This window comes from Colius striatus, chromosome 5 (assembly GCF_028858725.1).
Source record: "Colius striatus isolate bColStr4 chromosome 5, bColStr4.1.hap1, whole genome shotgun sequence".
NCBI lineage: Eukaryota > Metazoa > Chordata > Aves > Coliiformes > Coliidae > Colius > Colius striatus.
In genome coordinates, this window is record NC_084763.1 from 27644548 (window position 1) to 27660440 (window position 15893).

The window sequence follows — 15893 nt, forward strand, 5'->3', positions numbered from 1 at the left end:
TCAGTTAACTTCTATCAGTGGTATTTCTCTTCAATATGTAAGAACAATGAGTATTTTTAAAAGAGTGATAATCTGGAGAATGAAATATGTCACATGTAAATCTTTTTTTTAAAAAGGGGTTCAGATCAAATGAATACTTTGTTAATTGTCCCATGTGTTTTCTGGTTTTGCTTAATCAAGTAGCAGAAAATCAGGGAACTTGTCTGAGAAATCATTTATCTTCTTAAGTACACCAGATGTCTCAGATGCTGCATGCTTTTATATTCATCTACTTTTTTGTTAAGTAACGATTTCAGTTATTAATCCAACCATGCTGATTATTGTCTATATTCTTCTCAGAAGAGGTTTTGAATCACCTATATACAATGAACTTAGCAACTTTGAGGTAGTGTTATCCTGTCCCTCTGTTGACTTGAAAATGTAGGTCAGTGTGCTTTTCTGGCAAGAAAAGTCAGAGAGGAAGAGCTAAGTTTAATTCTAGGAAAAATTTCAAAATCATAAGATCTTATTAATTGTAAAATAATGGAAATCCTAGGAAACAATTTTTGCAATAAACTACATATTACAGTAAGCAGTCAAGTACTTGTATGAAATGAGCCTAGCTTCCCAACTTCAGTGACTAATTGTCAGTTACTTCATTGAACAGTACGAAGCACTGGGTTTGTGTTGAAGCACGTGAAGTTACAACCAATTAATGTTTTTTTCCCCACAGTACTATAGTTCTTCAAAAATAGAGACCATTCCTATGCAGTTGTGTTCATATAAATTAATTCTGTTTCATGGGGCTGCAGCCCCATTAAGAGACAAGTATTTGTAGTGACTGTAGCTGGATATAGCTGTAGCAGTGCTATTATCTCTAATTTCATATACCCTATACCCTGTGAGTTTCTGGGGAGAATGAATACAATGTGATTTTACTTTTTTTTTTGAGAGTTACACGTTTTGAAAAATGATGTAAGGCTGCCACCCAGTGGTTTTTTTACTGTTTGTTGATTGCATGGATGGTGACTCTGGATTATTAATAATTTTGATTGACTGCCTTTGAGACAGCTCTGCATCTTAATTCCACATCTGTTTTTTAAAGTAGGCTTCCCTTTCTTTCAAAATTCCTTATCTGATTCTACTGAATGACTTCTTTGCTGGCCTTTGGGAATATCCCTGTAGGATAGTAGAATAGCCTGGAGAATGGAACGCTTTCCCCTGGTAAACAAGATTGATGTTAGGGACATGTTGGGCAACCTTAACACCCATAAATCCATGGGACCTGATGGAATGCACCCTGAGTGCTGAGGGAGCTGGCTCATGTTATTACTAAGTCACTCTCCATAATTTTCAAATTATTGTGGAGGACTGGTGAGATGCCTGAGGACTGGAGAAAGGCCAATGTCACTCCAGTCTTCAAAAGGGAGAAGAAGGAGGAAGTGGGGAAACTACAGGCCAGTCAGCCTTACCTCCATCCCTGGTAAAGCGATGAAGCAACTAATCCTGAATGCCATCTCAAAACACGTCAAGGAAAAGATGGTTATCAGGGAAGTCAGCACAGATTCACCAAGGGTTTCCCTTGATCAACCTGATAGCCTTCTGCGGAAGTATAAGTGGTTGGCTAGATGAAGGAAGAGCGGTGGATGCCATCTACCTTGACTTCAGCAAGGCTTTTGACACTGTCTCCCATAACATCCTCATCAGAAAGCTCAAGCAGTATGTCTTGGATGAGTGGACAGTGAGATGGCTTGAGAACTGGCTGAATGAGAGAGCCCACAGGGTGGTGATTATCGATGCTGAATGTAGTTGGAGGCCTGAGGCCAGTGGAGTTGCACAGGGGCCAGTTCTATTCAACATCTTCATCAGCAACCTGGATGAGGGGACAGAGTGTACCCTCAGCAAGTTCGCTGATGATACCAAACTGGGAGGACTGGCTGATTCCCCAGAAAGCTGTGCTGCCATTCAGCGGGATCTCAACTGGCTTGAGAATTAGGCAGAGAAGAACCTCATGAGGTTCAACAAGGACAAGTGCAGAGTCCTGCATCTGGGAAGGAACAACCCCATGCGCCAGTACAGACTGGGGATTGACCTGCTGAAGAGCGGCTCTGCAGAGAGAGACCTGGGAGTCCTGATTGATAATAAACTAAATATGAGCCAGCAATGTGCCCTCATGGCTAAGAAGGCCAATGGCATCCTGGGGTGCATCAAGAAGACTGTGGCTAGCAGGTCAAGGGAGGTTCTGCTACCCCTCTGCTCTGCCCTGATGAGGTCACATCTGGAGTCCTGTGTCCAGTTTTAGGCTCCCAAGCTCAAGAGGGACAGGGAACCTCTGGTGCATCCCACCAAGATGATCAGGGGACTGGGGTATCTTCCATATGAGGAAAGGCTGTGAGAACTGGGACTTTTCAGCCTGGAGGAGGAGAGAGCTCGTGAATTCTTACAAGTGGTTGAAAGATGTGTCTCAAGGGGATGGGACGACATTTTTTCTGTAGTGTCCAGTGATAGGACTGGGTTAACAGACAAAAGCTGCAATATAGGAAGTTCCACTTAAACATAAGAAAAAACTATTTCACTGTGAAGATGACAGAGCCCTGGCACAGGCTGCCCAGGGAGAGTGTGGAGTCTCCTTCTCTGGAGATTTTCAAAACCCACCTGGACGTGTTCCTGTGTGACCTGATCTGGGTGGATTTGCTTTAGCAGGGGAGTTGGACTAGATATATTTAGAGGTCCCTTCCAATCAATTCGGTGATTCTGTGATTTTCCCTGTGAGGGGGAAAGACCAGGTTGAGAGAATAAACATGAAAAAGGAAGTGCTGATTCTATTAACGAAGTAGATATCTAAGAGAATTCAGATACAGCATACTGAATCTGCTCTGTATAATGCAGAGTTAAAAGCTGTCACTGGCATCTAGCTTGATTAAATGTTGAACACACAAGTGCATTTTCAGTTTGACTAGTAAGATCATAAGATTTCTGCAACTGTTTTATAATGAAATAGTTTTAATCAAATGTGACAATGACTATTTTATTACTTACCTATGTGCATTGTTGGAGGTGGATGCTAATTACCACTTACATAAGCTTTGGAAATTGTTGATAATATTGAGTAGTTTCAAATAAAATGTGTGTTTTCTCAGTCATATATTACTGCAAATTCAGAAGAAAATTATTTTGTTTAGATGCCTTTCAAAATGATAAAAATATGTTTGACTGAAAAAGACCTGGGGAGAATTTTAGTTTTAAGTTGTAGACTGTTTATATCAGGATTTTTTACACATATTTGACTATGTCATGAATCAGAATACTATCCAGATATTAATTTTGACCTTAAAGTAATGCAAGTGTAAATATTAATGCGATGTGAAAGTGATGTTTTGCAACATTAGGTTTGTTTTCAGGAGTTAGACAATTAGGAAACTCATGTATTTCTTTGCTTTTCCATGGTTATGAGTGTGGTTCCTGATAGGGAAGAAGGAGTAGTATAATTTTATTATTGTTCTTTGTGTTCAGGATAAAACATTTCATTTTCTTGGGTGTCATATTTTGGTAGGTCAAAGGACACAGACTGGCAGCCTTATTTCACTACACGACTTGTTGATGACTTCGGCACTCATCTTCGAGTTTTCAGAAAAGCTCAGCAAAGAATAGCAGAGAAAGGTGATCAGATGAAAGGTAATGTGATTATTTCAATGTTTGGGGGTTTTTTTGAGTTTCAGTTGGGAGATATCTTGTATGTGTGAAATACATGTAGCTTTATTTAGTAATTCAGGTTTACTCTGAAGTTTCTTTATAAAAAAGTATGTTTCCTTTTCATTTTCTTTTGTGTAGACCAAGCTGAGGAACTTGTAGATACATTCTTTGAGGTTGAAGTTGAAATGGAAAAAGAAGTCTGTCGTGATCTAGTCTGCACTTCTCCCAAAGATGAAGAAGGTCTCTTGGTGTTATTTTCTAAAGTTATTTTAGTATAGCAGACTAAATTAAAATACTAACAATTGTGTTCATAATATGATATATACTGAAATCTTAACCTGTGACTTTCAAAGTATGATTATCTACTGTACATTTATATTTCCTTTAATTAGTACATATTAATGCTTTAAATGAGTATGTGCATATGTATATTTTTCCTGTTTTCATTGAAGAATTTTAAGGCAGAAATACGTTTTATGGGAGACAGGGAATGGCCTTGCAGATTACTAATGCTTTACTGGCTTGAGAGTTGGGTGGAGAGGAATCTCATGAGGTTCAACAAGGGCAAGGCTGCAGGAACTGGGGCTGTCCCTTCCAACCCCTACCATTCTGTGATTCTGTGATTTCATAGTGTTCACTAAAAAAATCAGTGTGAAGAAAGGAGCAAAAAACCCTATCTATATATGATACGTGTTAAATAAGGAAAATGCATTGTAATTAGGTTTTTGGTTCTTGGGATTTGACTTTGTTTTGTCTTAGTTTTGCAACTCTAAATCCGTCTCACATTAACACCAGTGCTTGGAGAACTATAAGAATATATATATGATTGTATATTGTAAATTGAGACTTTATCTGTTAGTTTGTCTGATATCAGATAAGATGTGGAATAACATAATATAAAAATGTCCTAGGCTTATTTTTTTTTGTTCTCCCTCCCTAGGATTCCTAAGGGATCTGTGTGAGGTTTTACTGTATATATTGCTACCTCCTGGAGACTTCCAGAACAAGATCATGCGATACTTTGTCAGGGTAAGTGTGGACTCTAAAAGCCCTCCCAATTCTTTGGCTTAATGCCATGAAAAAAAAATTTAGCTGAGATGATCTGATTTTTATTTAGGTTATTTCAAATGCAGTATGGTCTTGATAAGTATTTCATAGCAGAGAACAGTTTGTGTGAAATATTTTCCAAGATTTTTACCTCTAGCAACGTTAGAGAAGCATGACAAAATGGGTGGTTTTTTTCTGAGGTTTCAACGTCTTCTAATGTTAATTGAAAAGGAATATGCTAGTGTCTATTGAATGGTTTCTGTAATTCCACATTTTGAATTTAGACTCCACACAGTGATTTTTAAATTGTTGCAGTTACATTAGCTTTATGAATAAATGTATTACATTATTTATTATATTTTGTTTCTTAGGAAATCCTCTCCCGAGGAATTCTTCTTCCATTAATAAACCAGCTCAGTGATCCTGATTATATTAATCAGTATGTCATATGGATGGTAAGATTTCTCATGTTTAAATTTAATTCCAATTTCAGAATATTTTCATATAAATATTTACTTGTGTTCTCTGTAATTGTGGATAGATATTGGGTAGAAAAGTTACTAATAGATATATTGATAGAGATGAACTTCTGGCTGACTTATTTATTTATATATGTGTGTGTGTGTGTGTAAATATAAACATTAATGTTTATATAATAGTTATGTAATATATCCACATACATTATTACCGGCTCTGTGTTGTGATTGTTTTGCAGAAGTTGCCTGAAAGAGAAGAGATATATGACAAAGTGTAAAGTTGAGCACTCTGTTTTATTTCGCTGTTCAGAAAGTCTTATCAGTAGCCTTCGAAGTTTTGTGTTGTTTGTTTTCTTGACTGTTTTTATGGTGTGTCCTTTAAAGCTTAAGAGGCCTCTAGGATGACAGGTAGTAGGATTGGATTTTTTTGCTTCCGCTAAGGAATCTTAGCTTAATTATTTTGGAAATGTTTATGGTCACCCTTAATTAAACTGAATGGAAAAAAACGAAGTCTTTACTTCGATATCTCTCTAATGAACCTACAAAAAGCTCCCCAACTTTTAAAAGGTTATATTAATATATGGTGAAATTAACATAGAGTACTCACACTTTAATATTCTTGACATTTTAAAAAGCAAGTTAAAACTTTAAGAAAAAGTTTATTATCTCTTATAGATCATTAATAATTTTTTTCCCCTATACTCAAGCTCTCTCTAATTTTATTAACGTACTTTACAGTGTGCATTCAAGCACTACAGTGAAAACACCCTTGGATTTAGATTTCAGAGTAAATGTTCTTATGTATGGAGTAAATTCAAGTATGGAAAAAATTCAAATCATAGAATGGTAGGTTTGGAAGGGACCTTTAGAGATCATCTAGTCCAACCCCCTTGCAGAAGCAGGTTCACCTAGATCAGGTCGCATAGGAACATGTCCAGGCGGGTCTTGAAGACCTCCAAGGAAAGAGACTCCACAACCCCTCTGGGCAGCCTGTGCCAGGGCTCCCTCACCTGAACAGTGAAATAGTTTTTTCTTATATTTAAGTGGAACTTTTTGTGTTCCAGCTTCATCCCATTACCCCTTGTCCTGTTACTAGCTACTATAGAAAAAAGGGATGTCCCAACCTCCTGACACCCACCATTTAGCTATTTGTAAATGTTAATAAGATCTCCCCTTAGTCTCCTCTTTTCTAGACTAAACAACCCCAGTTCCCGCAGCCTTTCCTTGTATGAAAGATGTTCCAGTATGAAAGATTATCATCTACCTGATGATCTTGGTAGCCCTGCACATATGTACAATTTTTCCTTCACTCCAGCCACCTCTGTTTCATGTAAATTTTGCATTCTGCTTTCCTACAGAAACATCTGTAATAAGAAAAAATAGTACTGCTCATGTAGACCAAGCTTTTCAATTTTTGTTTCCCTTTTCTTCCTACACATTTCTTTATTTGTGACTTGGCACTGCCCCCAGCTGCATCCAAAGATAAAATTCTGAGTTTTTTATGAAGTGTTGTGTTATGATGGTGATGACCCAAATCTTAATGTCATAATTGCTTTATGAGATGGGGAAGTGAATGTAGTGAGAGAAAGATAGGGAAGAATAAATGGTTCAAAAAATGTAATAAAATTCACATGACATCAAGATTGTTGCAGAAGTTAAGTAGAGATGACTGAAATAAATTCCCGCTCCTTTTGGAACCTTTAACCAAATATCAGACTTGAGTAAAAAAAAAAAAAGAAAATGAGACGTTTAATTCTGTGTTTTTAAGCACACCACATTTCAATACTAACTCTCTCACAATAGAGTATAAAGTTTCAATGTAAAATTAGAAGCTAATCCAAACTTGTTTCTCTTTGTTGTAAAATTCAATTTTTTTCAAAATGTTTGAAGTTCAAGTATTGCATGTACTATTACTTCACAACACAATTGCCCGTGACCTTGGCAAAGCTGAAACTTTTTCAGTGGTCTCACCAGTTTCTGGCTACATAGTTAAAGAGATGGGTAGTAGAAGAAGGTTGATTGGGGTTTGGACAAAAGATCTCAATTAAGTAGGTTGGTGGATTTTCCATGTATTGTTCTTGAAATTGTTAAAACCAGAAAATGATGTAGTGAAATAGGTTTTGACTGTATGCATGTTGCTTCTTGGGCCATGTAAAATTTTAGTATCAAAAGGAAGGTTTAGAAGCATCAAAGTGTTTTCAAAATGCCACTTTGCAGTGCTGTATCAAAATAATTCACTTAATGAAAAATCATGTCATGTTTTTTTAGCTGTCTTGTGTTATTGACACTGTAAAACTTTGTTTCAGATTCGTGATTCCAACTGTAACTATGAGGCCTTTATGAATATTATTAAATTAAGTGATAATATAGGAGAGCTGGAAGCAGTGAAAGATAAAGCAAGTGAAGAACTGCAGTATCTTCGATCTCTAGATACAGCAGGAGATGGTTAGTGCTGGATAGTTTTGTTGAGTTTTATTTATTTTTAAAATATAGTTTAATTATTATATTTCCATTGACTTTGAAATTGCCTGAATGGTGATTCTGAATGTTAGTAATACTTAGGTATTAACAGATAGTCAGTTAACAATTAATCTGAAAGAGGAAAGAGGAAAATATTTCTTCCTGTTGACTTCCATCAGTAAGATGTATAAACTGGAGAAAAGCTAAATCTTCTCTTTAAAGCTAATGTGTTTTGTATGTGGCTTGTTACTTATCGTATGAGATTTTTAGGGCATTTCAGTCAAGATTTTATTTATTTATCTGTGTTACTTAACTCTCTTTGCTTTTCCTTTCAGATATCAACACTATAAAAAATCAAATTAACAGTTTATTGTATGTTATTAAAGTATGTGATTCAAGAATTCAGAGGTTGCAGTCAGGAAAAGTAAGTGTTTTAGGTTTGTTGGGTTTTTTTTCCCCTCAGTTCTAAAAGAGTGAGGTTGCAAATGACTAACTAGTTTGGTCTAGCTTTGAAAGTTTTGTGGTTTTAACCACAACTTGAAGTGTGCGATTATAGGAATAGTTCGTGCAAGTGATGTTAGTCTCGTATTTGCAGATTACGTATGGAAAAAATTTTGAAAGGTTCACGTATTTAGATCAGTTTAAATATGTCAGTATGTCTTAAAACTACGTGTTTAAACCAAATTGTTACATAGATATAAAGCATCTTTGTATTTATACACCTAGATTCAGTTATTTTTTGCTGCTCCAATGCATACTTTGAGTTCCTGAAGCTTAGTCTTTGAGAAGGCCTCTTTTCTTGTTGATAAAGGTACCACTTGCCCTATATAGTGTTACATGAACAGCAGTGTTAAAAGCCAGCTTCTCATACAGCAGAAATCATCCATGTTGAAGGCAAATAGTTATGAGAATATGACTTTATGATCTAGATCTTCACTTATTAGTGATTGTGAAATTTTCTAACCGTTAAGAGTCTACTTTCTTACGTAGAATAGAAATTTTTTACTATATTTGCTTTGTGATAAGTAGAACTTTTAAAAGCATTTTAAAATTTTTTAATAGTGTCTGTGAATGCAGTGAACTGTGTCTTACAGGAAATAGATACTGTGAAACTGGCAGCAAACTTTGGAAAACTTTGCACAGTCCCTCTGGACCATATTCTGGTAGACAATGTTGCACTACAATTCTTTATGGGTAAGTGTTAATTTATCTGGTCTTTTTTATTTATGAAGATTATGCCAACTCCCAGAACTGAACACTTGAAATTGCTAAGTATAGGTATCTACTGAGAGCTAAATATGTATACATATAAATACATACATGTGTCTAAATATATTGGACTTCTGCTGGAGCTCAGGAGGAAAAAGATAATTTATGATCTTCGGAAGAAAGCTCAGGCAGCCCAAGAGGACTACAAGGGTGTTGTGAGGTCATTTAGGAAGAAAATTAGAAGAACAAAGGCTCAACTACAACTTAGGCTGGCCATCACTGTGAAAAAATAACAGGGAATGTTTCTATATCAGCTACAAAATGAGGGCTAAAGGAAAGCTTTATGAAGGGAGGAACTTAGTGACCAAGGATGAGGAAAAGGCTGAGGCACTTAACTGCCCTCTTTGCCTCAGTCTTCAATGGTAAAACCAGCTGTTCTCTGGGCACCTGGTCTCCTGAGCCAGAAGACAGGGACCGGGGACAGAATTAAGTCCTCTTAGTCTAAGAGTAAATATTGTGTGACTTGCTGCTTTGCTTTGATGCACACAAGTCAATGAGGCTGGATGGGATCCACCCAAGGGTGATGAGGGAGCTGGTGGAAGTGCTTACTGGATAACCAAGGGTTCAGGCCCAGCTAACGTGGCTTTATGAAGGACAGGTCCTGTTTGACCAATCTGATCTCCTTCTGTGACACGATGATTCAGAGGTTGAGGGAAAGGCTGTGGTTGTGGTCCACCTAGACTTTAGTAAGGCCTTCAACACAATCTCCCACAGCATCCTCCAAGAGAAACTGACTGCCTGTGCTTGGATGGACTTGCTCTTTGTTGGGTGGAAAACTATCTGGGTGGCCGGGCCCAAAGAGTGGTCGTGAATGGAGTTAAATCTAGCTAGTGACTGGTCACTAGTGGTATTCCCCAGGGCTCAATGTTGGGACCTGTTTTGTTTAACATCTTTATCAATGATCTGGATGAGGAGATCAAGTGTTCTCTCAGTAAGTCTGCTCATGACACCAAGCTGGGCAGATGTGTAGATCTATTTGAGGGCAGGAAGGCTCTTCGGACGGATCTGGACAGACTAAATTGCTGAACCAATGCCAACTGTATGAGATTCAACTGGGATAAGTGCTGAGTTCCACACTTGGGTCTCGACAGCTCCGTGCAATGCTAGAGACTTGAGATAGAGTGGCTGGAAAGCTGTCTGGCAGAAAAGGACCTGGGAGTGTTAATTGACAGCCTGCTGAATGAGCTGTCAGTATGCCCAGGTGACCAGGAAATCTCATGGCATCCTGGCATGTATCAGAAATAGTTTGGCCAGCAGGACCAAGGAAGTGATTGTCTCCCTGTACTCAGTGCTGGCAAAGCGGCACCTTGAATACTGTGTTTGGTTTTGGGCCGCTGACTGAAGAGGGACATTAAGGTACTGGATTGTGTCCAGAGATGGACAACGAAGCTGGTGAAAGGTCTAGAGAAAGTCTTATAAATGGCTGAGTGAACTGGGGCTTTTTAGCCTGGAGAAGAGGAGGCTGAGAGTAGATATGTTCGTCCTATACAGCTACCTGAAAGGAGGTTGTAGCGAGGTGAGTGTTGATCTTTTCTCTCAAGTAATGAGTGATAGGACAAGAGGAAATGGCCTCAAGTTGTGCCCAGGGGAGGTTTACGTTGGATATTAAGGAAAAAAAAATTTAGTGAAAGTACTATCAGTCATTGGAACAGGCTGCCCAGGAAAGTGACTGAGTCACCATCCCTAGGGGTATTAAAAAAATGTATAGATGAGGTGCCTATGCACATGGTATAGCGGAGGACTTGACAGTGTTAGGTTAAATTTTGAACTTCATGATCTTGAACCTAACTGATTCTATGATTTTATGCATGTGGTCTGTTAGAATCCTGATTTGAACTTCTTCTCAACTTTTATTGTGCTGTACAGGCCTGTTACATCCACAGAGTAATGATGGTTTTACTTTTTATACGTGCATTTTAGGACTCCCTGCTTTCCTAGACTTTATTCCCAATTTTGTTTACTGATTATCACCAATATGTATATAGTTCTTACTGGTTTTTGACTCCAGATCTAGATGGGTATTCCAGATGTATAAACAGATCCTGGACTTCCGTACGTAGAAGTAGAATTCTCATTCTAAGATGCACAATAATAACTAAGGTTGTGTGATGGCTGTTTTACGTAGATTACATGCAGCAGACCGGTGGCCAAGCACATCTGTTTTTCTGGATGACAGTGGAAGGGTACAGGGTTACAGCACAGCAACAGCTGGAGGTACTTCAAGGCCGGCAGAAAGATGGAAAACATCAGACTAATCAAACCAAGGGTCTATTAAGAGCAGCTGCATTTGGAGTTTATGAGCAATACTTATCAGAAAAGGTAGGAATAACTAATTTCTGCATTGCGTGGAATTTATTTTTTTTCACAGACACTTCTTTGGTAGTTATGACTACATTAATGTGAAATGGATGTAGCACACATTGTTTACAAGTTGACATTTAAGCTAGTACTTGTGTTTCTTCTTTTTCCTTATGTCAAGCAGTAAGAAAATATCTTGGTTTTGTTCTCCGTCTCTATTTAAAAAGGCTCATACTGGCACCGACTCTCCTGTCAAATGTATTCCTCAGAAGCTGACCTTCTAAAATATAGTAAATTTAGAGAAAATAGGAAGACAGAATAAGAAGTTCAGTCCTTTTTGTGGGTGCTGTCATTTCCCCTTCTCTTCCTTATACTCTATACTGCCCCTCTTTAAGAATAAATGTTTTGTAAAAAAAGCAACCCAGTGTTTGTATGATCTTGGATTAAGATGTAGTTTTCAAATTAAGTAACCTCCTGTGTCTCTACAGTTGTTTGTGTAAATTGCTCAAATATCACTGCTGGGTATCTTTCAATAGACTAAGTTTGAATGCTTCTGGTAATCTTGTAATGACAGTGTCTTCTGTGAAAGAAAACACTTGCCAGTTTCTGTTAACAAAGCATCTTTATTCTGAATTTGTATATGCATAAAACTAACTCAAAAGCTTCCCTCAACAAATTATCTCTCAAGTATCTTGTAATGGTTCTCATGCCATGTTTTCCCTTTCCCTTTGTTTTTTTCACCTTGGTAGTCTGTTGACATGGTGAACTGTTGCTTGCTCTGATGGGCTTTGAACTGACTGAATGTTCACAAGTTTGAACTCAGAAGCCACCTAACATTAGAGCTGTTCCGAAGCTGATAAACTCAGCCTCTCAGTTGTACTGTTGAATGATCTATGTTGGTTCAGTGCTGATTCCTTGTCTGTGTTACAGAAAATTGGGAAAGTGTATGAACTTGGGCCCATTTGAACGAATGCTTAATGAGCACTGGTTTGAAATATGTCATACCAAGGAATGACTGACAATCTCACGACTGGTATAGTCTACTGGTAGCTGTAGACTCGGTGATTTACAAGTCTTTTTCAATCTAAATGGTTCTGTGTTTACAGCTACTGGTAATCTCTCTAGAAATTGGCAAACTGTTAGCCTTTCCTCAGATTTTTCATCTACTTGGTTTTTTACTAGATCATTTTAGATCTTTTCTATTTGTAGATAAATAAAATCTGGTTTTAAGTCTGAATATTATACATTGTTTTGAGGTGATTCTTAGTATTTAATCCTCAAAATTTCTGAGTTTTAATACATGCTCAGACCTTAATTTCAAGGGGAAGAGGATGTGTTTCCTATTGTGTGTTCTAGACAGTTCTGGAGATATTCATCAAGGAGAAATTTATTTGACCTATAGAATTGGAGAAATGTATTACATTTTATTTGTGAAAATAGAAGCTTTCTTGTTTTTATGTTGCAAAAATTGATTTAGATCTGTATGACAGGCATCTCCGAGAGTTAACATTGATGACAACTTAGTAGCAAAACTGGCAGAAAAGCTGAACCATGAGGATCCAACTCCTGAAATCTTTGATGACATTCAGAGAAAGGTGACGACATTCATCCTTTATTTCAGAAGAACTATTAGTGCTATAGAATATTAAACATCACTACAGCCATTGAAAAAAGAGCAAAGAACTTGGGTATCTGAAACCTAAAACCATTTTCCTGTTCTATAAAAATCACAGTGTAAATTGACAGCTTCTGTTTAGCCATGTGTAACTCAAGGTTTTCAAAGCAATAGAAAGAAAGAGTAGGTGTCCTGTATGAAACAGTGCAGAATTATGATTATTTGTCTTAATACACAAATTTGAGTGTCTGTATAGAATGACTAAATGGCCCAATTTTGGTACAGTTTTAGCTCTCTTTTTCATAGCTGAGTGTAAGCATGTTGCCCTATTAAATTCTATATCTCTTTCTAGAAGTGAATATGACCGCTCTGTTTCTGCTGTCTTGCACATTGTAGCACTCAAGCAGCAAGTACTGAAGACAAGACAGTCTTTATACTACCTGCAGATATAGATTTCATCACTCATGTCTAATATGTAACTCTATTAAAAAGTGAATTATTAATATTCTGTCAAATTACGTACTCATTCTGAGAGTTTTTAATTTGTATCATTAACTTAATGTTGGATGATAAAAACTAATGATATGAGTTGCAGAACTTAGAATCACTCTGTTGTATTTTAAGAACCAGATTTAAGATTAGTGAAAACACCTTGTGCAATCTATATTGCTCAAAATGGGTTACAAGAGCCTAGCATCTGATTTCTACTGAAGACCATAAATGTCTCATGTTACAAAATTTACTTCCTCAGACCTGCATGAATTTTTTTAACCTTTCTTACCAGGTGATAGCACCTGTGTGAAGTCTTCCATTAAAAAAAAAAAAATCATCATTACAGTGTTCTAGATTTGACATTATGAATTCATACTACATGTAGACACATATGTGTATATACTGTCACTGCATAGGCTATATAGATAACTTTTTGAGGTGGTGTATTTAAATCTTTGTGAGGTAAGATTATACTCTGTTGGCTAATTTCCAGTGAAGTAGTATGTGGTATCTTCCATCCATTCCATTCTTTCTTCTCACCTGTCCCTCAAAGTGCTTGCATATCTACATTTATAAACAAAGGCAGACTCTGAGAGATAACCTGTTGTATAATGGGTAAAGACCAAATATGTTTATAATGCATTTGGGTAAGAGGAGAGGAATATGAACCTTGCTATATGTGCATGTCTCACTAGTTAGATATGTTTTCTGAGAATGTATTATACATCTAGCACAATTATTTCTTATAGTCTTTCCCTTAATAGTCAACCAAATTGAAATTTCACAAACTTGCGTTAGGGCTTAGAAGGAAAGGCAGACACATAATAGAATGCACAGATATGTGTTAATCAAGTAGAATTTATGAAAACTTAGCTGAATAATTAAAAAACATAAAAAGCATTTCTAAGTTTAGCTTTTTTGTTTCAATAAGGTGTATGAACTGATGCTGCGAGATGAAAGATTCTACCCTTCGTTCAAACAGAATGTGTTGTATGTGCGTATGTTAGCTGAGCTGGATATGCTGAAGGATCCTAGTTTCAGAGGATCAGATGATGGTGAAGGAGGTGAGCTCCATGTCTGTAAGAGGAATTTCCTGAACCATTCTTTTTTTTTCTTGCTTAAAAATGAACATCATAAAGTTATCCATACTATTTTTGAGCAATCAAAAAGGTTCCTGTAGTGTCTCTGATTTTTAAATTAATATTTCTTCCCTGTTTATTTTTTTTTAAATGGTTTTGGGAGTCAAACAGGTGTTTTTTTCTCTAGTAACTTTATTTATCTCATGCCAGTTTTTTTTTGTCAGGTCTTGGTAACAAATGTGTCACTGAGAGAAATGTGGCTTTTTCACTATTTATTAAAAAAATGTTTGAGATTCTTCAACATACTGGGTTGTTTTAATATATAACGAGATTCTTCATCTGGAAATATAAAATTGAAAGTACATAGGTGATGTGGTATTTTTTTAAAGCAATTAAAATAATTCTTTAACTGAATTACAAATCAAGTGTGTATTATAGATATTTTAAAATTAAAAATGTTCTGCAGTATTTAAATGGAGTATTTATTTCATATAATAGAGTATTATCTTCATATCTGTAGTGTGTAAACTTACATTTTCTTTTTATGTGTTTTTACATTTTCTTTTTATGTGTTTTTACTGGAAGCTTGAAGTACTTTCATGTTTGGCATAACATTTTGCCCAATGCCACAGTTGTCCATTATTTTTCACGTTCTATCTTTGCATTTTTGTTTCTTGTATGTGGCTCTACGATGAAGAAAATCTTCTAACCTATTTTTTCCTTCCTCCTTCCTCACTGCTCCCAGAGTCTTTTAATGGATCTCCTACTAGCAGCATAAATCTGGTACGTGCTTGGATTTTGGTTGTGTTTTGTTTTGTTTTTTTTTTTTCTCTCCAACAGTAGGGAAAGCATTATAAATTGGTTTAAGTTATGTATGTTAGAGATTTTACTTCAATGGAGCTTAATTTCTGAGAAAGTTCTTGAATTAAGTAGAAATACATATCAGTCAGATAAAACTGTCCTTTTTTTATTTTTTCCCTGTGTTAAACGAAATGTTGCATTATTTCTATAGTTAATGTATGCAATGCATACTTATTGCTGTTTGTTTTTTTTTTAAATAGCCGTAAATTTGGTATTAGGTAATAACAGGTGAGAAGAAATCCTTTGAAACTGAAATCTCAAAGGATTAAATTCAAACAGATTCTAAAATGAGGCATTTAATTAGGTTTTTATAGGTTGATTGTTGTAGAGCGTTTTTTTTCTGTTCCAACTTACACTTATGTTTCCAAATCGTCTGAAGTTTATTCTAAACATGAATCCTTGTTTTCTAAGGAGACCAATTTCAAGTTAATTTCTTTTTATATTATCTTTTATAGTAATTCTTGTCTGGGTCAGTTTGTCAGAACCTGTTCTGTGGTACATGAATGTACCTAAATATTTGAAATACACTTCTGCATGTTTTAGTGGTTGCATAAGTGTGAGGAGAACTGTATACTTCTACCAAACTTTTTCCAATGTCCTAGGTAAACCACCACATCCAAATAA

General features: G+C 36.4%; 1 protein-coding gene across 3 annotated transcripts in view; it reads left to right on the plus strand.

The window, feature by feature from the left end:
• SNX13 (sorting nexin 13) overlaps positions 1-15893 on the plus strand; it is a 64801-nt gene that overhangs the window by 26634 nt on the left and 22274 nt on the right. For all 3 annotated transcript variants that reach the window (XM_061996663.1, XM_061996665.1, XM_061996664.1), the window contains exons 6-16: positions 3533-3654; positions 3811-3912; positions 4613-4701; positions 5091-5174; positions 7502-7640; positions 7991-8079; positions 8750-8849; positions 11050-11243; positions 12713-12817; positions 14261-14393; positions 15154-15191. In XM_061996663.1, coding sequence (XP_061852647.1) covers positions 3533-3654; positions 3811-3912; positions 4613-4701; positions 5091-5174; positions 7502-7640; positions 7991-8079; positions 8750-8849; positions 11050-11243; positions 12713-12817; positions 14261-14393; positions 15154-15191 — 1195 coding nt within the window. The remainder of the gene's footprint in view (positions 1-3532; positions 3655-3810; positions 3913-4612; positions 4702-5090; positions 5175-7501; positions 7641-7990; positions 8080-8749; positions 8850-11049; positions 11244-12712; positions 12818-14260; positions 14394-15153; positions 15192-15893) is intronic.